The following is a 27,553-nucleotide window of genomic DNA, read 5'->3' as shown; positions in this document are numbered from 1 at the left end:
TTAACATTCAGTTTCTGTAGATGCATTTTCTTGCCTAGCTTTCTGTTCTTCTGTTGCACTGCCAAATGCTACCACCAAATTAGTTACGCTGCTGGCATGTCCTGGTCTATTTAATTTGTCCTTTACAGACTTGGCTTTCCGAGAATGGCTGTGCAAACTCTTTGACCGTACTGATGGGAACCCAGAAGTTCTTTCCGGCTTTACTGACAGTAAATTCTCAGCCTTCACAGTGGCAGGCATAGAGGTGTAAGAGGCACTCATACCTGCTTCACCAACATCACTGTCATCTGTGTCCGTCTGTAACTGTTTCTGCTCTGCTTGCCTTTCTGCTTCAGAGATAAAACCAGGGTATTCTGGAGGACGTTCTTGAGAAAGTTGCTGCTCAACTTCATATTTCCACTCTGTGGCCCATTGTTCAATTGTAGAAGGACACACCTGATCCATGATGGTACTATACTCTGTGGTCCAGTTGTTAACTCCTCCAACCAGCTTCCCACCCTGTGCAAATATAAAGCTCCTTGACTTCATCATAGTGGTTTGACAAGCACTGAATGTTTCAGGAGGAAAATAGCGCATTGCTTTAGCTTTGTCCAAGGGATAAGAGATGGTTGCTTCTAACTTGGTACGTTCTACTTTTAACTGAGTGTTCGGAAAATCTGATCTTGGTACTGACTGTTTGTTTGTAACAGCATCCATCTGATTTATACTTTGAGGAACCATTCCATCACTCTTTTCATCCCCAAAACCACCTGAACCAGAATGGGGTCTGGAAACATTCTGTGCAATTTCCAGTGTAGATTTACTGTAATCTGCTGTGGTGACTGCATTTGCACTAGAGGTATAACAGAGACTGGTGTGGTGCCCTGGAACCAGCATCCTTGGGTCTGCTCCATCTTCTTTGGTACCAATAGAATGGGCTTTTTTCCGCAATCCCGTGGCTGGTGACATAGGAGTGGTACTGTCATCATACGTTAACTCATCGCCACCGACATGGTATCTGTACATGCTGTAGCCATCAGAGCTGTTAACACTGCTTTGCCTTAGGAGATATGCAGCATCACACTCAGATGAAGCCTGTGAACGTGTATATGTCAGCTCAGATTTGTCAACACCTGCCAGCTTCTCAAGAGCATTCACCATCCGACCAGATAAATCTTCCAATTGAGAGAGTCGAAGGTCAACTGTTTGAAGAGAAGCTTTCATAAAATGTTCTCTTTCATTCACTTCTTCTAGCCTCATAGACATATTTTCAACTCTGTTGGGTATAAAAGAGGAAGCATAGAACAGAAGTTGTGGAATGGTGCAGTAACCCGTTATAGGCACCCAGCTACTGATTTCTTCAGAAGGCAGAATTTTGTGCTACATATCATGCATCATTCTTTTTTCCTATGTGTAGCATCAAAAGCACGTGCATTTTCTTGTTATCTCTGCTTTCCATACACAGTATTAAAGGGCTATTTGAACTTTGCCCTTATTTACATGCCAGGAGAGTACAAGAGCTGCGGCCCTTAGGGGCAGCCTACTATTAACATTTCTGAGTGTGCCACCCACTTCACATTCAGTTGTCCTCCTTCACTATGAAGCGTGAATTAATTGTATGAAAAATACTTTCTAATGACATGTTCACAGGTCGACTTAAAATAGCATCAAGGTGTGTTGTAAAACAGGTTTTGTAGCTGTGTGAGAGAGAACATATGCTGGTGTGTATGGGATTACTGTAGCTCTTGAAATACCTTCAATTATGTATCAGCTGAAGGGAGTGGAATTATTGTCTAGTTCAATTAAAATAACACTTTTCCTCATTTTCTTTTATCATTTATATCATAAAGTGATGGTACCAGAAGAATATATATAGAAGTAATGTATTGGAATGTGACTTAGAGATCATACACTAGTAAATGAACTGTGGGAATTAGATTAACATTCTTTTGCTCTTGTACACAAAAGATGATGAAGCATCTGGAGCAAGAAGCCATGAAAAATAAGCAAATCTGCTTTGTGGCCATAGACCATAGTGAATCAGTGAGGCTTACCAGCCCTGCTTTATTCTCTGCCACAATGCTTAGGATTTTGACAAATTGTCATGCATAAATAGCGCGATAGAAACTGCTCGAATACATGTAGCAAATTTCATTTACTCATGTATTCTCAAACTTCACATACAATAATGCAAGATGTGAAGGGTCTCCCTTCAAGAGAAAGATTTTTATCTGTTGAAGAATAATATGGCTTATAGAGCTACTTAAAAAACATTAAAAGGAAGATATATCAATATAGATATATGGAGTAGTTCATCATCAAAATATTGTGAGGTAAATTAAGGTGAAAGGGTGTTTAAACTGTGTATCATTTTCATTACAGGCAGAATTTTCCATCATTTCAAGGAAGGGACAAAAGACCCCATCCTTTGATTTACTTAGGACTACTAACAGAATAGGCAGAGCCTTTGGGAACAGCCCTGCCAAGTGACCTGGTAAAAAAGTGCCACTGCCATTATCACTGTATGCTTACACAGCAATATGCAAACGTTACCTAGTCCTCAGAATAGTTTAATAATTTACATGTTAATGTTCCCTGTCTTTTAAATGGGGAAGTTCATACTGAAAAGCCAAATGCCTCGTTCAAAGCTTCCAAGAGAATCTGTGGCAGAGATTAAAATTCAGTAGTTTTGAGTGCCGGACCCTGGTGCAAACCATAGGTCCACGGGAAGATCCACAGTGCTTTTGTCATTAAGCTCCAACATGTTTGTCATGGTTGGATGAGCTGTTGGAAGCTCAACAAGTAGTAATTTGCTCAAACGGATAGAAAGCATAACTGTGATCCAGATGGATGAGAGGGAAAAAATTCACCAGGAACAAAAATGTTCTTATACCAACCCTCCCGGCACCAGCAGCCTTAGTGACATACCAGTAGGAACAGCAAAAGCTCTTGTGAGAGATGCACAGATATTTACTCAAGATTCAGATCAGCTTCTGAACTGGTAATGGTGTTCTTTAAGATCTAAATCTTTTGTACTTTAACTCAACTTTATAATGAAGACACAAAAAATCAAATATTGTTCTAGATAAGTGGTATGGTTTTTTCTTACGCTAGGTACCTTTCAGAAGTAACTCTGATGCGTTCATCATTAGATGATTGCTGCTCATCCTCTTTTTCCTGGAAGTATTCTTCTACACACTGCTCTTCAAACTCGTACAGTTTTTTTAGCTCTTCATCATTCAGAAATAACTCTGCAAAACAGAAGAACAAAATATAAGTTTACTTTTTCTGAACTTCTGGCAGTCAATTTAAATCCACTTTAGCAGATTATTTTGGACAAACAGATACTGCATATTCTACTCCTGCAGTAAATGAACAGATGATTTTGTAAGTAGGGAATGAGTGCTTAGCCAAATACAGCCACAGCCATGAAGGCAATGTAATGCATTATGACCATCATCTGCTTTTATGACCATCCACTGAGGGCTATATTTTCTCAATGACCTCTGCACTTTTTTACAGCAATGCTACACATTGAACAAACTGACTAGATTTCACAGGATAAAGACTAAGGTAATCTCTGCCAGTTTGACTGCTCGTTCATTCAAATGTTGTTCGTAAAAGGACGCCAATTATAGGCAACATATAACAGATTGTTTCCCAGACATTCTTTGGATAAGAGTTGCAAAAATATATAATCATGTAAGGAAAATCCAAGGGAAATATAAAGTGTTCAGAACATCTCATCCTTTATTTGAATTTGTCTCTGTATTTGGAGGGAGTGTTACATTTACTTTTTTCCCTTTTTTTCAACTGAGAAGCATATTATGCAGAAATACAATTAGTTACAAAATATGTTTTCTGTGAAATGTAGAAATACAGGGATAATTGTAAGCATCTGATTATTTCAATGAGGCATATAATGAAAATAATAATCAACAATTACAACATATGTTAGGAGAAGAATCCTCGGAGTTTCCCTGTGAAATGACAGATAAATCTCTAACATGGAGAAATGAAATTAGGGATACTCTCAGACACAGATTGCTCACAATCACAGAGCTGACGCTACAGATGACACTTGAAACTGTGATCCCTTCCTCTCAATTTCCTATTTGCCCTTCACAACATATGGACTTCACTAGAACTTGGAAAAACTGGATTAAGCAGATGCCATCTCACTGTTTTAAGAAAGCGTGTTAAAGAACATCTTCATTAGCATCACAGCATTGTGTATTCTCAGGAGCCCAAGGAGCTCAAGAGCTGTTAACTTGATATAAATTTTGTCCCATACTGTCTTCTGCAAATACACTTGACTGTCAACGTGAACAAAATAGTTCAGCACTGGAAAGACTGCTGCTTTCTGCTAATATGGTGCAAAGGGCTCAATTTAGAGAAGATTTCTTGCATACTCAGTCCCCTGTCACGCTCATCCTGGTCTCCTTCACCCTTCTTGCAGCGACAGCAGATTCGCTTGATGATTATGTAGATGTGGCTGAAGATAATCATAGGTGGTGGGAGGACAGGTCTATCATGGAACGTCATGATCAGCTGATACCTCTGGAACTTCCAGACTTGGTTGGATATTGATTTTACCTCAAAGAAGGTATTGCTGAAAGGGAACATAGGTACAGCTTCTATTAGGCCCCTAAGTTTACTTATCATTGAGCAAGTACTATGTTGAAAAAAGTAGCAGGTGAATAACAACATGAGGCTACATGACTTGCTTGGTTCAGATCTTTGTTGGTGCTGCTGAACTTGGTGAACTGATGATTAACCTGAACTCATGATTTCACTACTCCTTTTGAGTGTAGCAAAGCAGATGCTCTGCATCTGTTATTCATCACTCAGAACAGTCTTCCTCTTAGACTATTCGCTCCCACTGTATAAAGTCCTTTAAGTGTTAGTGAAAAGAAACTTGCACATTTTATGAATCACATAATTGGTGTTTTGGGGCTTGGTTATAAAGTATTTTTTTTTAACACATGCCAGTATTTGATATTACACAAAGTATTAAATCCATGAAAGGTATTTTGTACTCTAAACCCAGAAGCTTCACATAGTTTGCCTTTAATATGCTAATCAGCTTGACCTACATAGAAGACTTTTCAAGTTTTCACAAAATGTCCTAAATTCAAACTATTCACTCAAACATCTGACTCAAAAACATGGTGCATAGTCTTGTAGAGGAATTTGTTCTTGGGAGCCATGGCCTCATCATTTCTACACCAAAATAAGGTGTGTTATAAAGATGCCTGATATTGTAATTCAGTGTATATGGAGTATAAGTGATAGTATTCAATCCAAAGATAACAGTAGTCAAGGTTTTGAAATACCAACTAAGAGAAAGCAGACTTGATGTTCTGTCCTAGATAAAGCTTTTCAAGCTATTTTAAAGTGTGCTTAGACAGCTCACTCCACTTCTGTGATGATGATATTGGCCCTTCCATTTTTTTATTTTCTGTCCACTTTTTTCTGACCTTCTGTGCTTTGGAATATCTACATTCACAAAACCAGTTAAAACATCTCTTTGAAAACAGAGAATTCTTGCGTACACATAGCTTTTGGTTTCTTTTGGCGAAGTATATATGAGGTTATCTACCAACGATAAATGACAATCAGCCTTCATTCTGTGTCTGCTGCATAGCAGGAATCCCCCAGCTAGATCTCACCCCCTTGCAGCCATGCTGGGATAGCAGGAGTTAACAGCATGACCTACTTCCCAAACTGCTGATTCCTTGGTCTTTCAGCCAATAATAGCTACCATTGTAAGATTCTCCCCCTTCTCCCTAGTGATGTGACTGGCATTTGAGCACTTTAAAATTCATGACCTTTTAAGCTACATACACCAAATCAAAGGCAGGGTTTGTGAGCTGTAGATTTCTGGGCACACGATGAACTATTGTGGTTGTGACACCAGCTACCTGTGCCAACCCAATACTATGTGTTTGTGGGCATCAAAAATGGATCACCTGCTTTTCTCAGATGGTGCATTTGGAAAGTCTTACTAGCAAGTAGATATTTAAATTCTTTTTTTTTGGGTTGTTTTTTTTTTTGAATACGTAGGTCATGACAGGAAAAGCATGCAACATAACTGTGGGTAGAAATAACAAGCAGCAGAAGCAGCAGAAATTTATTTAGTTTTACTCCAGAGACGTCTACACAGAGATTTGTGGAATAACATTAAGAATGTGCATAGTGCACATTGCTTGGACTGGCCACAGATCTTGGCAACACATAGCCATCCTTTCTCTTGGTTCAAGGCAACAAAAAAACCCCTCCTTTTCTGGGTTGTATAAGAACTCTGCAAGGCTCTAATTTCTTTTTCTAAGTGAAAAGCAAAAGAAGAAGAAAAAGAAAAAGAAGCCAGATGATGTAGTGATAGTGGAAATGCCTCCTGCTTTTATGCTCAGATTTTCATTCTGCAGTTCTCTCGCAGAATCATGTTCGCTAGCGGTTACGTGGGCTTCCACCACGTATGTAGCAGGTTTCATGGATTCATTTTTCATCTTTCCAGAGCAATCTTGAGGCCTGTCACTGCCCACTAAATGGTAATTGGAAGCAGCCAGATTCTTTCATACGCATTACTGCAACTGCTGGCAAATTCAAAGCAACATTTCCTCCACTCTTTCCCAGTGTACACACTATTCCAAGTATTTGCCAGTCATGTTTATAGAGTAATTAGATTCTGAGTGCGAATGCAAACCCTTGCAAAATCAGTTGATGGGCTCTCACAGAAACTTTATCTCAGCAGTAAGAAATTAAAGACAGTGCACGATCGTTTACATACTTGAAGACAGCAATCAGCAGGTTTACCAACAGGATATTTGCTACCAAGAGGTAACAGGCCATAATAGCAGGAGTGAGCCATGCCCCTGGTATACATGGAGGGAGGCGTTTACCATCGTCATCGTAAAGATTGTCCCCACAAGGAGCTGAAAAAAAACCAGGAAAGGTATTTTTCACAAATTGCCCGATACTTAAAAACACCATTCACACTTATTTAATGATGACATATACATAAAATTTGCCAAGCTAAACAAATTCTGTCAGTTTATTTCCAGTAGCAAGTATGTATAATTTCTACTTCAAATTCTGCTTCTAACTACAGCATACAAAAATAATTTCCCATAACTGTGAACAGAGAGGCAGCTCCAAGTTTAGAGTGTGGCTTTCTCTTCAAATTCATATGGATTTTCTTTTTCTCATAGTAATAGTCTAGGACAAGATCTTCATGTGCATACACACATATCAATAATGGAGTTAAAAAAAATTCTCCAACCAAACTTGTGTGCATAGCTTGCCAAAGCTACAAAAGGATTTACCTAGTGGGCCTAGATGGCTGAGCATAAATTAAACCTTTATTGGGGCCCTGAGTGTACTGAAGAGGCCTTACTGATCTTGACCAGCTTCCCCTAGGGTCTACACCTACACCCACACCCGCTATGCATACCTGTCTCTGCCTGAGCTCCTGGATGGACTTTGGACCTGTGTTTATCCCCTGGATGCACCCTTCTTCTGTCTCTGGCCCTAACTGGACTCCCTAGATGGACCCTAGACTATTACTTGTCCTGTCCAGGGCTGTTAGTGTTACCAGGGGGTGGCCCTGCCGCCACTTTCGGGCCAATTTCTGTTTCCCTTATTTTTCACAATAATTCTAAATTTTAGATAAAATTTTAAACCAAACAAAATTATGAAATGAAAATTACGTAATAACAGCAAAATAGGCTTGTGAGAATGCAACAAAAATTGAGGCTATTGATCAAACTAATAAAAATAATTGCCTGAAGTAATCCTAAGAATACATAGGCTGTCTTGGGGTAAGAGCCGTCTTGGAGCTCTGTAAATGCAGCAAGCTTTTTCTGTATTTAAGTGCAGTGCCAGCGTATCTGATTTGAAATACAAAGCTAACTTTTGGGACCATTTAGGTGCAGGTAAAGTGTTTATCAACCACAGCTTATTTAGCTGAAATCTTAGTAAATACCAAGTCTGACAATGAGTTCATTACATATTTAGTTTATGTGAATAGACAAACCATTTTGTTAAACATTTTGCAAAAGACCCAATGCTTCAACCTCACCTGAAAAATTCTTTGAATCATTTGAAAACAGACTAATCTTACTTACTGTGGACTGAAAGAGATATTTAGACTATGATTAATAAAATATATTTTACCTGCTTTTCAAACATCAGATCTACATTTTTCCTGTTGATCATAAGAAAATTTTAATAGGAAAATAAAGGATTATGTTAATGTCAACGTACTAGAAATAAGTCATAGCAATCACATAAGCTCAATTAAAACATCAGATCTGCAATCCAAATTAAAACAAAATATTTTTCCTCTGCTTCTTTTCAAATGAAACTATTACAGTACAAAAACAAGATTCACACCTGAATATTGGATGAGCCCTATAATTAAAATGTCAGTATCTAGTGAAGTAAAAGATTAATGAACATATTAAATGAAATGAGATAATCAGCTCTCCACAGAGACTTACGATTAATTTCCATGGCATAGACTGCACAGCATTCCAAAGGAACGAAATAGAAAAGGAGGCAGGGAGAGAAAGAAAGAAAACAACAGAATAGTATAGGAAAAAAAAGCCAAAAAAGATGATTGAAAATACACTTTTGCCACCAAGAAAAGATAAGCAACTCAAATGTCAGAACAGTAGAGACATGCTTGGAAACAATGTCTTTATTAAAAATGCATTGCATTCTGCAATTTCCTTTTCATGTTGTTTTCCCCAAATGTTACATATGCCAGTGAATTAATGATATTAATAATAAATCACAAAATGCTTCTGGCAGATGATCATTTAAATATACACAATATTTCAGGCAACTAAACAAAACCAGGGGTCACGACGAACACAACTCAAAATTATCATACAAAATAATTTTTAGCTATTATGGAAACACTTCCTCGTTTTTTCCTCCTCTTCTTTTTCTTTTTTTTTTTTTGTAAGAACCATGCTGGCTTTGAGTCTGCTGGCTGTTTCTGTTGAATAGCTATGTTTCCGTTAATAGTCATGCAGTGTACAATATCATTAACGCCCATTTTGACTACCAGTATGGATACTTGCTTGCCAACCCCCAAATGGTGATTGTAAGAAAAATCACACTAATGAAAGAAACTCAGCCAGGCTTCTCTGTTGTTTAAGAATATGTTGCTGTTGAGTACTAGATGCCGCTAACTCCTTGCTCATGGACATCTTTTCAACAGACAAGAGCATCCTGGATTGCGTTAGGAGGAGCGTTACCAGCACGTTAAGGGAGGCAATTATTGACCTCTGCTCAGCTCTGGTGAAACCACATCTGGACTTGTGTGTCTGTTTCTGGCCTCCCCGATAGAAATCAGACATGGACATACCAGAAAGACTCCAGTAAACGGCCACAAAGATTATTCAGGTGATTGAAGAATCTGACAAATGAGGCAAGGCTGAGAAAGCTGGGATGATTTAGTCTGAAGAGAACGGTCAGGGGAGATCTTACCAATGTTATAAATACCTGATGGTGGGTGGGAATAAAGAAAATAGAGCCAGACTCTTCTCAGTGGTATCCAGTGAAAGGACAAGAAGCAGTGGGAAAAGATAGAAATATGAGAAATTCCATTTAAACCAGGTTGTCCAGAGGGGTTGCACAGTCTTCATCCTTCAAGATATTAAAAACCTGACGGGACAGTCCCTGAGCAATCTGCTCTAATTTACCCTGCTTTGAGCAGCGAAGTTCAACTAGATGATTACCAAAGGTGCCTTCCAACCTTAGCAATTCCGTGATTTGTGATCTTCATATTTAGGTGACATCCTACCCTTCGTGAAGCTATTGACAAAAGTCCGACTACCTTCTTTCAGATGGAAAATGTGATATAATACTTTTTCCATAAATTTTTTATGCTCATAGACCTTCACAAGACTACCCATAAGCACCTGACACAGAGTCAGGTTAGACTTCCCATAGCAATCACTCCCCCATGACTTCTGAGGTTGCTTTTGTGGTGTGTTTACAGAGAACCATGGAAAGATCAGAATGAAAATTTCTTATTGAAAGCAAAAAGATCTTCAGAAGTCAGTCTGTAGGCTTCTAGACACAAGAAATTTACAGAATAATTTCAATGCAATTGAGTTATACCCATAGAACGCCTTGTGTAGCCACTTTTATTTCAACATGAAAATGACAACAAAGCCACACATTTCCAAGTTAGCTTATGTTTAAGCTGCTGACACAGCAAAGCTGTGGTTAGTGGGGCGAGTAGCTGGACTGAACTTGTGTAACTGGAAAGCCCAAAGTGTTTTTCCCAAAATCTTTTGCACTGCTCAAGAAAGATTTCTAATTCAAAGGATCCTGAGCATATAACTGAGAAACAATAGGAAGTATGAGAGAAGTCTGGGACACCAGTTACACTAAAGAGATCAGTATTATTGGTAAGGTGTGAGTTTTGATTTATAAAGAAATCAGATTGTCTACATTGGCAAATATTCATTGTTCAAAGTGAAGTAGGATTTGAATTCACATTATAAGCTACAAAGGTAAGCGATACCCTGTTACAGTCTATTCCTCCCCATGGGAGAATTAACCCGCTTGAGAGATCCTGAGCTTATCGTGGCTCACATGTGCACTAAAATTGTAATATTTGTAATATTTTAATAAAATTGTAAAATAACATCAGACAAAAAATGACTGGCTTGACCTTTTATTTGTCAAGAGTAATTTACTGTATTGTAAGTTACATTAATGAGACAAGCATTTGGAAGGAAAAAGAAGATGATACTATCTTTGCAACTGTGTATATTTTTCATAAACAGACTAATGACATTTTATTCCTTTCTAAGCAATTAAAGTACACTTTAATGACATTTGGTATGGAAAGGTTTCTCATGATGATGGATCTTTATGGTTTTTGACTGAACTTAGACCTCACAGTTTCTTCAGCCTTCCACTTTACTACTTGTTAATATACACAGATGGCTGAAATAACACATACACAATGCTGAAATGGCACTTTATATTATTTCAGATAAAGTGCAAACCATATGATACACACCAGAGGAGGCCAGCTGCATGTTTGAATTACTGTATAAATTTCAAGTATTAACACAGAACTAGCAGCAACGTGACAGTTTCCATTTCCTCAAATACCGACAGTTATTTTTTTAAACTGTGCAGGTTTTATGTAAGAAAGGCATTTCCACACCCAAAGCTAATCAAGCAGAGTTTTCCTTTTTTGTTTTGTTTTTTTTTTTCTCAGGTGTAGGAAAGAAGAACAAGAGTGACTCATGAAATGGAAACGTTGTATTAGCTCACTGCCTGTGCTACGAGTTGGAGATGAAAGGATGTATGTATTTTCATCTCCTGTGTAAGGTATTTATTTTTTTCTTCTTCTGTTGGAACTGACTATTAGTAACATATTGGTTCAAAAAACCGTTTCAGAATGAACTCTGTTCATCCCTGGAAGTAAACAGAACACTTAATACTGTTGTGCTCTTGGATAGGAGAGTATTCCAGACTATATCATTCTCAGCATTAACTGAATTTGAATATAAACTGAGATACAGGACATGCAGGTGGGGACAGAAAATTGTTCAGTCTCTTGTTTCTGTCACAAGAAAACAACAACAACAATATAATCATAAAGACAAAACACTATTTCCAAATTAAAAACAATCATTAATTTGGATCTGATCATCTGCCTCAGAAACAGGAAACAGACTCTTACTATGAATTCTACTCTTACGGTCTATCTGGTCTGCAAACACCTCTCCATAGATCATCCAGTAGGGCATATAGAAGATGTTGCGAGCTAGTCTCCAAGAAGGTTCCTCATCTGGGTGCAGGATAGCTTGGCGGGCTACTCCAAAACTCATCAGAACCACAAGCATGATGACCACAAAGTACAGCATGTCAATCATCTGCATGGAGAGACCATACAGAGCCTCTTATCATCACCAAGTAGTACTGTAGCACCAGCATGTCTGTTTGCCAGCATGCATTAAGCAAGAAAGTAGCAAGAGAACAAACGCATTCCCCCGGATAATTTTCGTGATATTATTCTTTGACTTTAACTACTGCTCATGAATTAAGCATACATAAAAATGCAGTAAAACCAGTCATTTAAAGGAATATTAGATTTATATTGAAAAAGATTTAAAATGCTAAAATCTTTGCTAACCCTATTCTCTTTTGCATCAAATGCACTATGCTGTGCTTTGAGCACAGACCTCTTCTGGGCTTACAAAGAGGCGATATAATCATTGCTGTATCTTTTCATCTCCACAGCTGATGGTTTTGTGGATGATCCCAGTGTATCAGCAATCTGTTATTGCTATGGCTGTGGGAGGCAGAAGGCAGGCAAAGTTAACAAGTTTCCACAGGCTGATTTAAAAAACAAAAGAAAAGAAAAAAGATTCCCTCTTGAATCAAGCAATACCAAGAGCATTGCATCTTGTGCATATGTGAAATTCACATGGCAACTTTTTCACAGCCTTTATTCAGTCCTGCTCAGATGGAACAGCCCTTTTTAAAATCAGAACTGTATTTAGTTTCCCATGAAGTTCTGAAATACATAATTTACAGCAATTTAGGCACTAACCATCTTTCCAATCATCATGACGTAAGGTCCCAGATATTTGTTCACACCAAAGATATCTAGTACTCTAATGTACCAGAAAATGATATCTACACAGTAAATCACTCTTCCATAACCCATGTAAGGCTGGTTCTGTAGGCGAAGAATTGCTCCTATCATAAATACTGAAATAGCCACCAGGTCAGTAATATTCCAGTACTCTTGGAGCCAAACTTTCACTTTTTGGCTCAGCTTGCCAGGCTCTGACATCAGAATCTGAAATTAAAAAACAAACAAACAAATAAAACCCGAATAAATCATTAAGAAAAATTCCAAGTTACATTTTTGAAGTAATGGTCATGAAAAAAGACCAATCTTGTCACATTCAACAGGTGTCAGAGACCCCCTCCACTACCAGCAAAATTTGTGTCAAGCTGCAGTATTTTTAGTTACTAGCAGGCAAAATTTCAGAGAAACAGAATGGATTGTGAATGGATTGTGTTGGAAGAGACCTACAAAGATCATCTAAGTCCAGCCACCCTGCCACAGGCAGAGACATCTTTCACTAGATCAGGTTGCTCAAAGCCCCATTCAACCTCACCTTGAATACTTACAGGCACGGGGCATCCACAACTTCTCTGGGCAATCTGTTCCAGTTTCTCACCACCCTCCTCATAAAATATTTCTTCCTTATGTCCAGTCAAAACCTACCTTCTTTCAGTTTAAAACAGTTGTCCCTTGTCCTGTCACTATAGGCCTTGGTAAAATGTCTCTGTCTTTCTTAAGCCCCCTTTAAGTACTGAAAGGCTGCAGTAAGGTCTCCCCAGAGCCTTCTCTTCTCCAGGCAGAACAACCTCAGCTCTCTCAACCTTTTTCATAGCAGAGCTGTTCCAGCCCTCTGGTCATTTTAGTGGCCCTCCTCTGGACCCCCTTTTCATCTTTGTTTCTATTTTGGCTTTATTAAGCGTTACACAAAAGTAACGAGATCAGATAGTACTCCCGGCCTAATTCCCCAAAACACCTCTCTGCCTGCAGTTCTCAGCAAGGACTGCATTAGTAATAAAATTACAGTACCTACTGAGATTTCCTTCATGGGTTATGGCCTTGCCCTTCCTTGGAAATACACATAAAAGAATGACAGCATTCATTTTGACTAATGACTTCAGGGCATTTTTGCCTGACCTTTTTGCCTGACCTTTTTGCCAAATAAGAGAAGGTTTTAATGCATGGGAATGGGTTATAAATGCAACTCTCTCCAGTGGTGGGCATGTTGGGACTCAGGATATGACAATATTCTCTCTCATGTAGAGGTCTCAAGCCTCTGCACAAGTCCATGCCATTATTACCTCTAAGACCGAGCTTCATTTTAAGGATTACGAGATGTTGGTATGATCAGAGTTTACCTCTCTTACTTTCTCTAAAGCCAATGTCACAATGTAGGAGATGACAATCCATTCCTGGACTGATGGCCACCGTTCCATCCGCACCAAGATGATATAATTAAATAGCATCAAGTAACCAAGGTATGATATCTGAAAAAAAAAAAAAAAAATCATTATGAACTTTGGATGATGGATCCCAGGATCCTTCCACAATTAGGCAGTGTTCAATTATTTGAGATGACTTCCACAGAAAAAAAATATTAGTCACCACTAATTTCCATTGGGAAGTTCTGGACTATTAGTGTAAGTTCATAGAGTTGCCACTCAGTTTTCTGTAACTACTGGTGTAAATGTCAGACTGGTGATGCTGCTGTCTCCATGCCCCACAGCGGTCTTTGGTGACCGGCCAAACTGAAAACTTCAGAGATCTTGGAAGTTCAGAGTTAAGAAACCAAAATGGATTCAATGGCTTTGCAGAAAAAAACAAAGGGAAACAAAGTAGTAATAAATTAAAAGATATTCCAGGGACCAAATGGAGTTTTCTGAAGAATGAGATATTCAATGCGAAATGCTTACCCATCTCAAAACAGATCTAAAGCAGAACGGAGAGGCAGGGCTGTGAGCGGCACCTGCCTGGAGGGGTAGGGGAAATAAAGAGCGACACAGGCCACTTGCTTTTCTTCACCCTGTGATAATGTGGTTGAGACCATCTAGGCAGAATATATTCTTTATGTGAAGCCAGAGGCACACAGGCTTCATATATTGGTCTCTACAACACCTCTTCCTATATTTGTTACTTAAACTCATCTGCATGAACAGTAGGTTTGCAGGTATTCCAGTTACTTTAAGTAGCCTGTAGTCTCAGGAGCAAGTTTCTTGCTGAAGCCAAATTCAGTAAGAGCATAGAAGGCTGCATTACCATGTCAGAGAAGAAACACCAAACAGAAGGCAGTAAAATCCTCTTAGCTGAATGTCCTGCATAATGCATCAAAGCAAAGCCCGCCCTAATTGTGACATTCATATGGACATGTATGAACACATACATTGAGGCTACGTGTGACAGATTCAGGTGTTGAAGAATCTTACTTGCACAAGAAAAAAGATTTTCTTCTCTGAAGGAAGCAGGTGTGCTGCAATGCCCTTCCTGTAGCTGCCATGCACACTGTCAGAGGCCATAGGCCTCCAGCAGCTGAAGGAATGACAGATGCTGTGGAACATATCATCCATTATCTCATTTGTTGAAAGAAGCAAACCAACAATTCCAAAGTACCTCTTTGTGCCTGGGGCTTTTTTAATCCACTAAAATGTAAGCTCTTTACACTGCGAAGCCACGTTGAATACTTTTCTTTGAAATCAAATAGGAATTTTGGTTTTAAATTATTAATATAGGCAGCAGAAAGGGATCGGTACAGTGTTTTGTGATTACGATGTGCTAAAACTAAAAACCTACATGATATCATGACATACTAGGTATTGGAAGTCCTAACTTTGAATAAAAAGAGAAATCAGTATCATTTTTACAGGGCATACACAAAATTTATGAGCAGTAGCATGAGTACTTTTTCTGTTTTATTAAAACAGAGTTTAGCACTACAGATAATTCTTGAAGCACTACAGAGAAAATCAGATGCTTGTCAGAAATAAATATCTTAGTTTAGCTTGGTTTTAATTATTTAAATAACAGAAAAGTACCTATTAAGTCTTAGCAGACTGGGATCTGTGCTTCCATCTAGGTTGCACTCATCTGAGGCTAACTGACAATGGAGCAAAAGGCAAGCGCCGATACTATGGCGTTAGTTCTTGGGTCCTAAAGTGTATTTCAATGCAGAACAGGAGCCAGAGCCTTTAGAAAGCATGGGAATCTAGCCTAGTTTGGACTAATTGACTGGACTGCGGAGCTTGCACTGACTTTGGCACGTGATTAGCCAGACAGAGCCTCCTTCAAAGTGTGTGGGAGCTTTAGAGGCTGACAGCATAAGTTTCAGTTATTCATTCTGTTTCACGGTCTATGCGTTTTTCTCTGAATAAAAAGAGTGCTTTACTCATCAGATTCCATGAAAGTCAGTACTATGTATTGCTTTATTGGTTATTATTTTTACGTTGGAATCCTTTAAGTTTCACAAGTGTGAGAAAAACTGTCACTATCAGTTCAATCATTGTGACTTACTGTGTAGAACCAAAATTTGACAATAGGTGCATTATAGAATTCATAGATCTTTGTTCCAATTGGAAGGCTTTTTTGTTTTTTATTTCCATTCTCTTCATCTCCTTTTCGGGAGCCTGTATCCACATTTGTATCCTGGAAGACCAAAGTTTTCATCAACATACAGTAGTAAAAAGAGTAGCTTTCCCGTAAGCACAGCCCCAGCCAACTGTTAACTACATGATGCTTCCTCTGAGCAACAGATCTCTTTTTAAAAATACAAAAATACAAATTCCGTAAATCTGTGCAACTACACAGATAATTTACATGCCTTGAGAATCCAGCCTATACACTCCCAAAACTCCCAAACTTTTTAGGCCACAGAGGCAGTTGAGATTTTAACATGAGTGACCTATAGCACAATCAGAGAAGTTAGAAAACTGACCACTCTTGAGATATTAGAACTTCCTAGTAATCTCCATTACTGACCACATTTTCCTCCTCCTTTTCTCTGCCTTCTTCATTTTCCCGTGATGTCTGGTAAGAATAATCATCATAACTCCGAAACTCTAGGAAAAGGATGGTGGGAGGGAAGAGAATCCCCATTATAACCTGTACAACAAGAAAGAATTCAACTCAGATGGCAATATTTGTTTACATTAATCAATTTCATAACAAGGCAAATCCCCAAAACAATATTTTCTTTTCTATAGTATTCAAGATACTCTGCTATCCCCAAACCTACAAAAATGAATATGTAGTACTTATGAAGCATTGGCCATAAGGTCTTGTATGGAAAGATGGCGGCCTGGAAGGCTTCCCATCTCCGTGAATACACTGCAGTTAAGAAATTGTGCTCCAGAATTAAAGCTGTGCAGAGAAATTCCAAGAAATGGACACAGCTGTGGTTGGAATAGGGCTTCAGGTTTGTTACTGGAGTTTATAGTTATTTTAGTCACCTACTATAATTAGTTCTAAAAGTTAAAAAATTTGTGAAAAGTAAAAGAAGCTTTGCATATAGCAGTAGGAGGGCTCTTTTACTGTATGAGATTGCTGAGATACAGAAACACAAGCATGAGTTGCCAAAGTACAGGAAAGGAGCAAAGAAAAGAAAGCAGGTAATGAAACCAGAACATTAGCAAGTTGACTAACCCTTTGAAGAAAAGGAAGGAAATCAATAAACAAATTTAGAAAGCACTACAATGCAATCTGAAAGGCAGGACACTTGCCTGAAGATTTTAAACAGGTTTAAGAGGAAGCCATGGGAAAGTGGACATAAATTGAGCATAACATAGAAACTGCAATGTGTATGTCAGTAAGCTTGAGCGTATGACCTGGGAAGATAGGCATGGCACTTTGTCAGTAATGGGGGATTTAAGGAAATAAGGAAGTGAGACTGAAGGTGGCACCATCACAGTGGGCCTCCATACGGGTGACAGCAACTACGGTATATAACAAAGAAAGGATTATATTCACATGAAAACACACACAAGCAAATGCTGCTCTGCTTCCTTAACATTGGCTCACTCATGTTTCTCTTTTGTGCCAGCCTCCTCACATTACTCATTTTTTTGTAAATCAAACAATCTGGAAATGTACAATTCAGTAAGAGAGATCAAATCACAGAAGACGAGAATAAAAATCACATAGTTTGACACAATGTAATTGCACAGATTTCACTCTTTTCAACACTGAGTCTCAACTTTGTGTCTTCTGGTACAATATTAAGCAATGTAAGAAGGATGTGTCCGCATCTGGTTCATTTTCTCTCTGTTCCCATTGAATGGACACCAATGGAGATCTTTTTGATGTATCCAACTAATGTTTAATCAAAGATGTATGTTTTCAATGAACAGATCTCATCATTCATTGAAAGCCACAACTTTGCACTCAGATTCCAATTATATTATTTCCAATTTATATTTTCCTTTGTCATGAGGTTATGTTCCTTAGATATCCTGAATTCAGAAATAAAAAAAAACTAGCTTTAGAACAGGTATGTTCTTAAAACATCTATGATTAGTAAGCCAATTTGTTCTATGCATACACTATGTGTAATGTTGCATTAAATTCAACAAACTGTATCTTTGAAAACAACTGCAGAACAGAAATACCTTAAGGCCTGGGTTTTTCCGCATGCGTAGTCGCCCCATCCACATATCTGTTAAGAGCATCTGGCTGCACGTGTGAGCAATGAAGTCCCTGTGTTTAGCTGCCACAGCCAATTTCAGGCAGGTAGAATTACTCCAGTTTTTCAGTTCATAGGTCAGTAGTTTCATGGCAATCTGCTCATCATGCTTATAGGACTGATCCAAGAGTTCAACAGCCAGCTGGCCAAAATCTCTGGAAAATGCAAGATAAGTTCACTGAAGTTTGATTTAGAAATCAGTGTTTGCTTGCATATGGGCTTTTAATTCTGTTCACAGGGGGTCCTGTTTTCCATACACATGTACCTTGACCAGAACAACTCAGTCCTCAAGCTTGATTTGGGACAGTCTACAAAAGTTCCAAACAAATTTTTAGTGACCAGAAAGAATTAGCTTAGACTGATAACATCTTAAGGCCAGTGTAGATGTATCATCCGATAACTCTTAATTTATTTGAGTAAATCCTGAAAATAACTTTGTGAAATAAAGCTAGCTAGATTTACAGAGACACAAGCTGAAGAAATGATGCATTCTGTCAGAAAAAAATGCAAGTCTTCTCCTTGCTAGTGTTGCCTTCAGATTCTGAAACCACATTTTGGCTTGTTTACTGTTGATAAATATGCTCCAAATGGCGTTCTGTGAACCTACATTCTAGAAGTCAATTGTACTTTACCAAAAGTAAAGCTTCTCAGCAAGTCAGACAACCCCCTATATCAAGTAGACATATACTCTGCTCTGCATCTACTAACTTTGAGTTGTTGTCCAGATCTTGAGAGATGTCATCCACCAGTTCACTCTCAGAAGACTCATGGGCCATAGACTTGTAGAGTTTACAGGCCACAAGTGCCTTGGCCATGGTTTCCTCCCCTCGCTGCCAAAGGAAGAGTGCCATCTTTTGACGTTTCATCAACACAGCCCATACCATCAGTTCATGAAAGGGATACTGAAAGCGGCTGACTTCTGGGTCATCCACATCAATATCAACCTCTTCCTCCTTTTTCTTCTTCTTCTTCTTCCCTTTGGTGAGAGGCTCATCATCCTGGGAAGAAAAGAAGAAAAAATGTTCCCATCAATTTTTAACAGTACCTGACAATGGCACCATGCACAGAACAAGCATTGAGAGGACATATTAATAGTTAAAGTTCTAATTTGTTTTTGCTGTTTGCTACAATGAATACTAATAGTGATAAAACTATGAAGAACATGTGACAGAGCATGCACTGGGCTAGCATACACAGCTTATTATTTTATTTGTCTCGCACACTTAATTACAAGTCACCCATCTTGGATAAGTACAGTAGAAGCCTATTGTACTGAAGGCATCACTTTACACTGCGTTGTAAGTAGATCTCTACTGCATGTGTAATTGCACAAGTTGATTTGCACTGAATTAATATTTAATTAATTCTACTGCAGTGTCAATGGAGCTTTAACAAACCAGAATGCACTATGAATAGATTCCACTGTAATTTCTCATTCAATATGTCTGCATCTATTCCTGATGAACAGTGCCGCACAATTTACAGGTATCAAAGCAGTTTTCAGACTGACATGCAGGTGGAGAGAGTGGTAACATGCAAATGGAAAAGACAGGCAGAAAGTGTCCTTAAGAACAGCAAGACACTAAAGGGAGTCTTCACCTTTGAATAAGCAATCTCCTCTTATGTATGCAGTGCAAACGGAAGGTATAAGTATCCCATTTCTTAAAGGGATAGGGAGGATAGGCCATTACTACAGGAACCAACATGGAAGTAACTGAAGGGAAGTCCTGACAATGAAGCAGGATCCTGAAGGGAGAAAAGCCATGACTGGGAAAATTAGGGTTTAAATAATGTAGGAAGAACATTGCATATATAAGTGTAGACAGAGCTCATCATCATTGTAGACCTTGATTCCAATCTCAGAAATGGATTGCAAGTAAAAGCAATTACCATTCTACAAAATTAGTTCCTGTTCAAGGAAGCTCAGCATAAAGCACTATTTTTTGATGAAATATGAACTTAAATCCAATCTCAGAGTTCAGCCTCACACCCCAGGTTTCCAAAGATGACTCTTCAGCTCAACCATTAAGTATGCGTTTCTCTTCCAGCAGTTTTAAGAACTGCAAGTGGTGACCTCTGGCTCTTAAGGAAAATTCAAGGGTCATTAACTGCATGCACGTGAAGAAAGTGTTGAGCATCTCTGAAGCACAGCACAGAAAATCTCACATAGAGGACCAAAAATTAGGTCCTCCCCACACTAGGAATATCAAATCAAAACAAAATCATGAGTAACAAAACCAAAGTTCTAAGGAGTCTAAACTTCCTGGTTTAGAGCTGCTAACACTGGAAATGAAAAAATCCAAACACCTGGAGTTGCACCAATTTATTGACCACTTCAGCAAAAGAAATGTTAATTTTTCTTTTCACCTTTTCCTTCTCTTGGAAGAAGGGAGTGGGCTACACCCACTGTTAAGTGGAGAGAACACTTCAGTTTGTGCCACATAAAACATTTCTCACTGAAAGAAACAAGGAAAATCAAAATGTGCTGTTGGAGAACCACTAAGCAACGTGCATGTGATCAATGCTGATTAAAAAGGGCCACAGCCTTGAAGGGCTGAGCTTTTGGCCTCGAGCCATTAGAAAATAGGAAGCTGATCAAAGAGATTACACATAACCTGGACTTTCTCTGCAGAGAAGAAAGCTGCTTATCTTCTTGGGAAAACAGAGGCTTTTGTGTCTGGGTATAGTTCCCACCAAATGTAACACAAGTAACGTGTACATCTACTAGGCTCAAATACTATCACAGCATTAATAAAAGCATACTTCATAGAGAAATGTAAATGCTTTCCTGGTCTATATTAATACTTTTTTTCAGAAACAAAGCCAACTACCTCCAAAACAGAGTGAGTTTTTAGGCATTATCCCAGACTTGATTCAGATAAATTCAAGATTTCTGCAGATACACAAGTAATTGAGGCAGGGGTTGCGCCCAAAATTCCGGATCAGCTTCATCATTTACAAAGTGTGGTGCCATCAGGATAGCAAGGATGTTTTATAGTGGAAGACAGCATCTAACAAGTCAGACCACCTTTTTTTTTCACTCCAGTTAAATGTTTTCTTTATAATAAAAATTATTTGTACATAAATTGTTACTTCATGCTTAAAGATGACTTGACGGTAAGTAGCACTGCTAGATCACATTCTGTTTTCAATATCATTGATGCTCACATCTGAATGATTAAATCTACAGTATGTTCCAACGTGGAATACGTTATTACATAGTAGCAGTAAAAACTGCCTAAAGACTATTGAGCAAAGCTTTAAGCAGCTCTCAAGACTCTACCCGTAAAAAAATGTCAGAAGTATTTCATAGGTAGGCTGTTTGGAAAATGAAAGATCCTGTCTAGTTGAAATTTATTTTAAGCCACATAACAATGAAAAAGCTAAGATTCAAGAGCAGAACTGTACCAATAAATGCTCTGATAGAAAGAGTATTTTACAATAAATCCAACTTACCTCCATCCCTAGTAGTTTAAGAGCTTTTGGCTGAATATTAAAAATAGAAAAGAAAATCAGTTAGATGGAAGATTCAAAGACCAAACAATACCAAGGAAACCCACATTTTCATTTATAAATGTACAGTATTTATTATTAAAGATACTATTCTAAATAATTGTACCAATAATGTACAATTACTTAATCTCCCCTTTAATTGTATTAGCAGGAAGGCAATGGGTTAGGAAATCTTTTCCATCCTGCACTCAAGTGAAATATTTTGATTCAGATGGAAGAGTTCAATGAATTATTCAATAATACACTGTTTTGAGAATTAAAATCACCACATGGTCACAAAAGCTTGAAAAAAATAGCACTTCTAAGCATACACAGGGTAAAGATACCCATAGGAAACAGTAAAAAATACAACAGATCTTCAAATCCCTCACAATTTCTCATTGAAAAAATCCCTCTGTTCCATTTTTAAATCTGTTTTACGTTTTATGTAAAAGGTTTATTTGTTTGTTCCATCAGATAGTACTACACTATAATTATCCTACATACTAGCTACAGAATGCTTGGGCTTTGAGTGGCCTTCTGGCCATTTGTGGAGCTAGTTTCCTAGCGTGTTTTCTAGTGTGGGCCTTTCTGTAATTAGTCTAGGAAGCTTCACTTCACCTTCAAAGCTGAACCAACCAAACAAATAAACTAATGAAGAAAATTATTCTATTTGCTTGGAACAAACTTTTTAAAAGAGCAAGTGCCATGCTTGATATTCTCAGAATTGGTACATGACTATGAAATGCTTTACTGAGATCGCAGTGGGTTCTGTAGGGTATGCTCAGAGCAGTTCTTTACAGGACTTACTGTAACAGGTTCATAGCTTTCCTGTACTCAGACTGTACTCTCTTACCCAAGTTAAGCTACTTTTGGTTATAATTACTTGATCAATAGGCCTGGCTTGCCCAATACAGTTATAAGAGAGCTAAAAGATCAAGCTACAGCTCAAGTAGGAATAAGTAGATATGGAAACACCATAGTTAGGAATGCTTGGATTGTAAACTACTGAAACAGGAGGAAATTCACCTCCAGATGAATGTGTTTACCATCTTTTGGGTCCTCCCATCCCTTAACATAGATACTTTACAGGTTCCTTATATAACTTAACTACCAGAGTTTCAACTTTGGTCTTGAAGCATTTCTTTAGAATTTAACATGTAGTGTTTCACAAAGACAAAGAAACAGAGTATTACTTATTTTTTATCATCAGCACAATGGCCACATTCAGAATGAACTAATTCTTACCCTCTTTGGTCCAAATAAATTATTATAAAGAGTCCGAAAACTTTTTCGAGTATAGTTGCAGCGATAAGCTCCACCCATGAGATATTCAAGTACAAGACCAATATCTATTAGGCTGATATGATAATCTGGTGGAAGATTACCCTACCAAAAATTAAAAAAAAACAAAAACAAAATAAGGACATAGGATAAGAAAACATAACATTTATTGTATGGCCTGGCTAGACATATCACGTCATGTTTAAATTAGCACATGGGTATTGTTTACAGCCACTGGTTTCAGTCTTTGAATATTTGTACAAAATTAATGATAACTGATTCACCTAATCAAAATTTTTGGGGCCAGATTTTTTTTGTTTTGATGTTGTCAGTATTTATAGTTGAGGACAAATTTTCGTTTTGATTTACTCATAAAATATGTCAGTGTCCATACAAGCCTGAATTATTTGCAAGGGTTATATTGATGAAATTAAATAACTTTGTACTGATTATCACTAATCCACTATAAAAGCATGACTTAATTTCATGTTGAATATCAGGCATACTTTACATTTTATCGAATCTTGTATTTCATCATAATATTATCTACAGAGTTAAAACTACAAAGCAGAACATGATTTAGATTAATAGGCAGACTACAATCAAAGAAAAAGGCAGACTATAATCTCCACTGTTACATTTGAAAACTGGATAGTGATATTGACTCTGCTAGAACCATGAGCTGAAAACTGTGCTTTATTGTTCAAGCTAGATCCTACAACAATAACTGATTCTACAGCACCACGGAGCAATTGCTATGATGAAAGAACTATATCCTAAGCAGACACATCACCTCCATGTTAACCCAACTGAATCCCCGGGACTGCCGCTGAATCAGTGAACCATGAATGAACAATGAAAAGGAGAGGCAGACAGAAAGCAGAACGCAGAAGAGCATTAGTAACACTCAGAGACAAACACTGAATGAGAAAAGTGTTAAACTATGAAGCAGATCAATATGAATTATACATTAACCCAGTACTATGTAATTTCCACATTGAAACCTCCTGGGAATAAATGGAAGTTTTCCTTGCAAAAAGGAATACAGGCTATTTAATGTAGCTAAATTTTACTGAATAAAAGTTCCAAAACCTCAAAGAAAACAAACATCAACAAATCTTACAATGATCCTATTCGTGTATAATGAAGGAGTTTGCATATAATGGAAACAAATTAATAACAAATTTAGGACTTGTAGCACTGAGAAACAGAACAGATTTTCTCCTAGGTAAAAGTAGGATTTCTTGGGAGAAAAGTAACTAAAAACACACACAAGGAAACAAACAAAAGGGAAAAAATTCTGTGCTCATGTGTGGGGCTTCCAGTTAACCTAACAGGCCCTTCTTTCCACTCTGCCTTTGTAATGCTGTGTTGGGAGCTTCATGTAGAGAAGAAACAGTATCAACCTAAATCTCAGATAATATATTACACTACTAGAAGCTGAACTTTCCTCTCCTTAGTTTTTAAATCACTAGCAGTGCAGTATAGCCATATAGAATTTAGACTCACATCACTGTTTGTCACAATAAGTAATTTAACCTTCCTTTTCTTAACAGCTACCATCTAATTTAAAATGTCTGCTTCAACCCATGCTATGCTTGCTTTTACTGTTGACTCACATGGTTAATGTAATCATGCAAATATAATGCTGCTGTTAGTTAAGCTTACCTTTTTCACATCTCTGACTAGTAAATGCAGTGTATTTGGTGGACCCAATCTCTGAAACAAAAATAATTCACGGTCTGTTAGAGTTTCAAATCTTCAGATTTTTTTGCATATGCAAATGTAATTAATGATCTGGCACTGTAAGCAAAACTTTCGGCAACCATCACACTCTGCAGGAGTAAAAAGAAGGAACTGGGCTGCAATGACAAACACGTTTCTATCAAGAGCTGTGTAATCCCTTTCTTATAGTCCTTTATGTGGTGATTGAAGTCACAGCAATTTGTGGTATTGTCTGAACCTGTGCTTCCTGCAGGAGCCATAAAGGGACTGGAGGACTAGACTGAGGCTGTATCTTGTATGAAAGCTGCCCTAGACCACCTGCCACTTAAATCATGGGAAGAAAGTCTAGAAATAGATATGTTCATGATGAATTTGCTGTGGGTTGGGTCAAGGAGAATTTGAATAAAAAAGCATGACATTCTATGGTTTTTGGAAAAACATTTTGCTTTGCTGGGCCACAAGGAAAAATTGTATTGAATTCTGCAATGTGCTAAGAATAAAAGTTGCTGTGCAAGTACTTTGCCAAATTTACAGGCTTATTTCAATGATATTAAAGTATACATACATGAAAAGTAATTGAGATGAAAAGTAAATGACTACTACTGGCTGGTATTAAATTTTTATTATCTACGTTAGTTCTTTAAGTGTTCTGAATGTGCATTTTAAATCCATCACTATATTTACACAACAAACTGCAATAGCTTCTGAAAGCTGCTGTAGGCTTATTAATTAGGAATGTGTATATGTAGGGAAACAATAGGACACTATACATAGTAGCAATGGCTCTCTTTACTGCTATGCAACTTCTGTGTATTGTCAGGGCTCAGAGCTTTTTGGAAAAACAAGCATATCTCAGAAGAAGAAGAAAAAGATGCCCCTGTTAAATACAGTAGCAAAGATATCACAGTGCATTTTCCTATTTCTGCTCACTCACAGTATTATAAAGTTCCTCCAGTCGAGGAATAGTGAGGAAGCGCTGCATGTTCACTCCATTTTCAATAAGTAGTTTCACAAAGTCCACTCGATCCAGAACCAGTGCATCCAGCATAGCCTGCTCCAGGGAATTCACCTGAATTGCAAAATGGAGAATGTGAGACTACATAAGCACAGAAGACTTGGTTGGCCAACAACCACAAATATTCCCAAATTCCCAAATACCTTGATTAATTTGTAAGTGAAAAGGAATTTAGAAAATGATATTTTACCCATGTGCAAGTCAATACAGATCGTAGTTTTCTGACAAGGTCTTGGGCGAGAGGATAGCAGTGAAAGAAACCTTTAGCAATACAACTGTAACTTTCAATCATTTTGTTTAGTGTTTTTAACTATACCAGGCATACCATGCTTGATGCATTATGTGAAAAAGACATTTACTTGCTCAACATGATAGGAACAAGTTAAAATTTAAGAAAAACACACCATATACATTTAAGAAGAGGCTGACATAATTCACCCTGATAACTTGCATATGTATCATCCACTCAAACTGCTGTCTCACAGAGAAAAGGCAACATACAATGCCAAAAGACTCAAATCATTTGGGAAGAAGCACTTCCTCTTCCTTCACCAACTTAGCTTTGCCTTTATAAAATGTTGGTCAGAAAACCTAATGGATTTTCTCTTAATATGGTCTGAGGGTTTAGAATCCAGTTGGAGAGATAAAAACCCTTGAGCAGCAATCCCCTTGACACATGAACTTTAATCCAGACAACAGAACAATCTAAACTGGGAAATTACGCACTTAGCAATGGAGATGTTTTAAACTGCCTTCACTGGATAGATAACATATACAAGGAAGGATGAGCATGTTCACTGGTCTTATTTCCTTCTGACAAGTGCAGGGAAGAAGATGCAGCAGATAAGCAATGACTTCTATGGTTGTGCTAGGGCTGCATGTGGTGCACATGGGATGAGAGAGAGACTCCTGGCTCAAAGACTGAACAGCATCCCTGCAGAATCTACTTCTGATCTTGTAAGAATGTGCAAATGAGCATTCTATAGAATGAAAATGTGTATTTTCCTTCTCTCTTTGTCCCCCAGGATGAAAAATAAAAGAGAATTCTTCAACTGTTTAAATACAAATACTTTCATCTCACCCAGTTCAGGAGTTCAAGTTTTCTTGGGTCTGTTTCTTCTTCTGGCTCTTCTTTTCCTTTTCCTCCCTTTTTCTTCCCTTTTCCTTTGCCTCTAGCTGCTTTAGTCTGAGCTGCTGGAGATTTCTTTTCCTTCTCAGGAGCTGTACCATCAGGAGCTGTAAGGTTTCCTAAAGGCTGTATTTAATAATGCATTAGAAGTACTAGAAATCTAATTGATCGTACAATGACTATTTCATTGAATATACTCTGATTGAACTTGCTCCCCAGTCACCACTTCTCACACGCAGTCAACTAAAAATAATTTCCTTAAGTATAAGGATCTTTTTGCATAACCACAGCTTTACACTTTTTTTAAAGCTGTTATGTCTAATGTAGCCAATAACACTAAAAGTAGTGATGTAGGTAGACTGTGGAGGATTTCTCTTGCAAAATAAAATCAGCATGAGAGGACTGAGAAGAGACACTACTCAATTTTATGACTCTTTTGTGAAAGAGCTTAACAAGAATGTTGCATTATGCCAAACAGCATCCATACTTTGGAGACAGAAGGGAGAGGAAAGAGAGCCACTAACTGGTTCATTTGCATTCCGCAGACAATATTTCTGCTTATACCTCTGCAGACACATCTACTCTTTACAGTGTCCTTCCCCTTTCCAACTTATCTACCCAAGACAGGCAGGTACACGTGCAAATAAC

General features: G+C 37.9%; 1 protein-coding gene across 1 annotated transcript in view; it reads right to left on the bottom strand.

The window, feature by feature from the left end:
* TRPM1 (transient receptor potential cation channel subfamily M member 1) overlaps positions 1–27,553 on the bottom strand; it is a 98,678-nt gene continuing 71,125 nt past the window's right edge. Inside the window, exons 11-28 of the mRNA XM_075431297.1 lie at positions 26,858–27,031; positions 25,696–25,830; positions 24,705–24,755; positions 23,830–23,865; positions 23,001–23,141; positions 21,717–21,746; positions 18,969–19,258; positions 18,187–18,415; positions 16,562–16,684; positions 16,097–16,228; positions 13,951–14,079; positions 12,572–12,823; positions 11,699–11,891; positions 8,481–8,501; positions 6,770–6,914; positions 4,392–4,591; positions 3,098–3,230; positions 1–1,255 (exon numbers count right to left, since the gene is read on the bottom strand). Of these exons, the coding sequence (XP_075287412.1) occupies positions 1–1,255; positions 3,098–3,230; positions 4,392–4,591; positions 6,770–6,914; positions 8,481–8,501; positions 11,699–11,891; positions 12,572–12,823; positions 13,951–14,079; positions 16,097–16,228; positions 16,562–16,684; positions 18,187–18,415; positions 18,969–19,258; positions 21,717–21,746; positions 23,001–23,141; positions 23,830–23,865; positions 24,705–24,755; positions 25,696–25,830; positions 26,858–27,031 (3,669 nt within the window). The remainder of the gene's footprint in view (positions 1,256–3,097; positions 3,231–4,391; positions 4,592–6,769; positions 6,915–8,480; positions 8,502–11,698; positions 11,892–12,571; positions 12,824–13,950; positions 14,080–16,096; positions 16,229–16,561; positions 16,685–18,186; positions 18,416–18,968; positions 19,259–21,716; positions 21,747–23,000; positions 23,142–23,829; positions 23,866–24,704; positions 24,756–25,695; positions 25,831–26,857; positions 27,032–27,553) is intronic.

The sequence above is a fragment of the Opisthocomus hoazin genome, chromosome 10 (assembly GCF_030867145.1).
Source record: "Opisthocomus hoazin isolate bOpiHoa1 chromosome 10, bOpiHoa1.hap1, whole genome shotgun sequence".
Classification (NCBI taxonomy): Eukaryota; Metazoa; Chordata; class Aves; order Opisthocomiformes; family Opisthocomidae; genus Opisthocomus; species Opisthocomus hoazin.
Note: the sequence above shows the minus strand (reverse complement) of the source record. Positions and strands in the feature narration are given on the sequence as shown.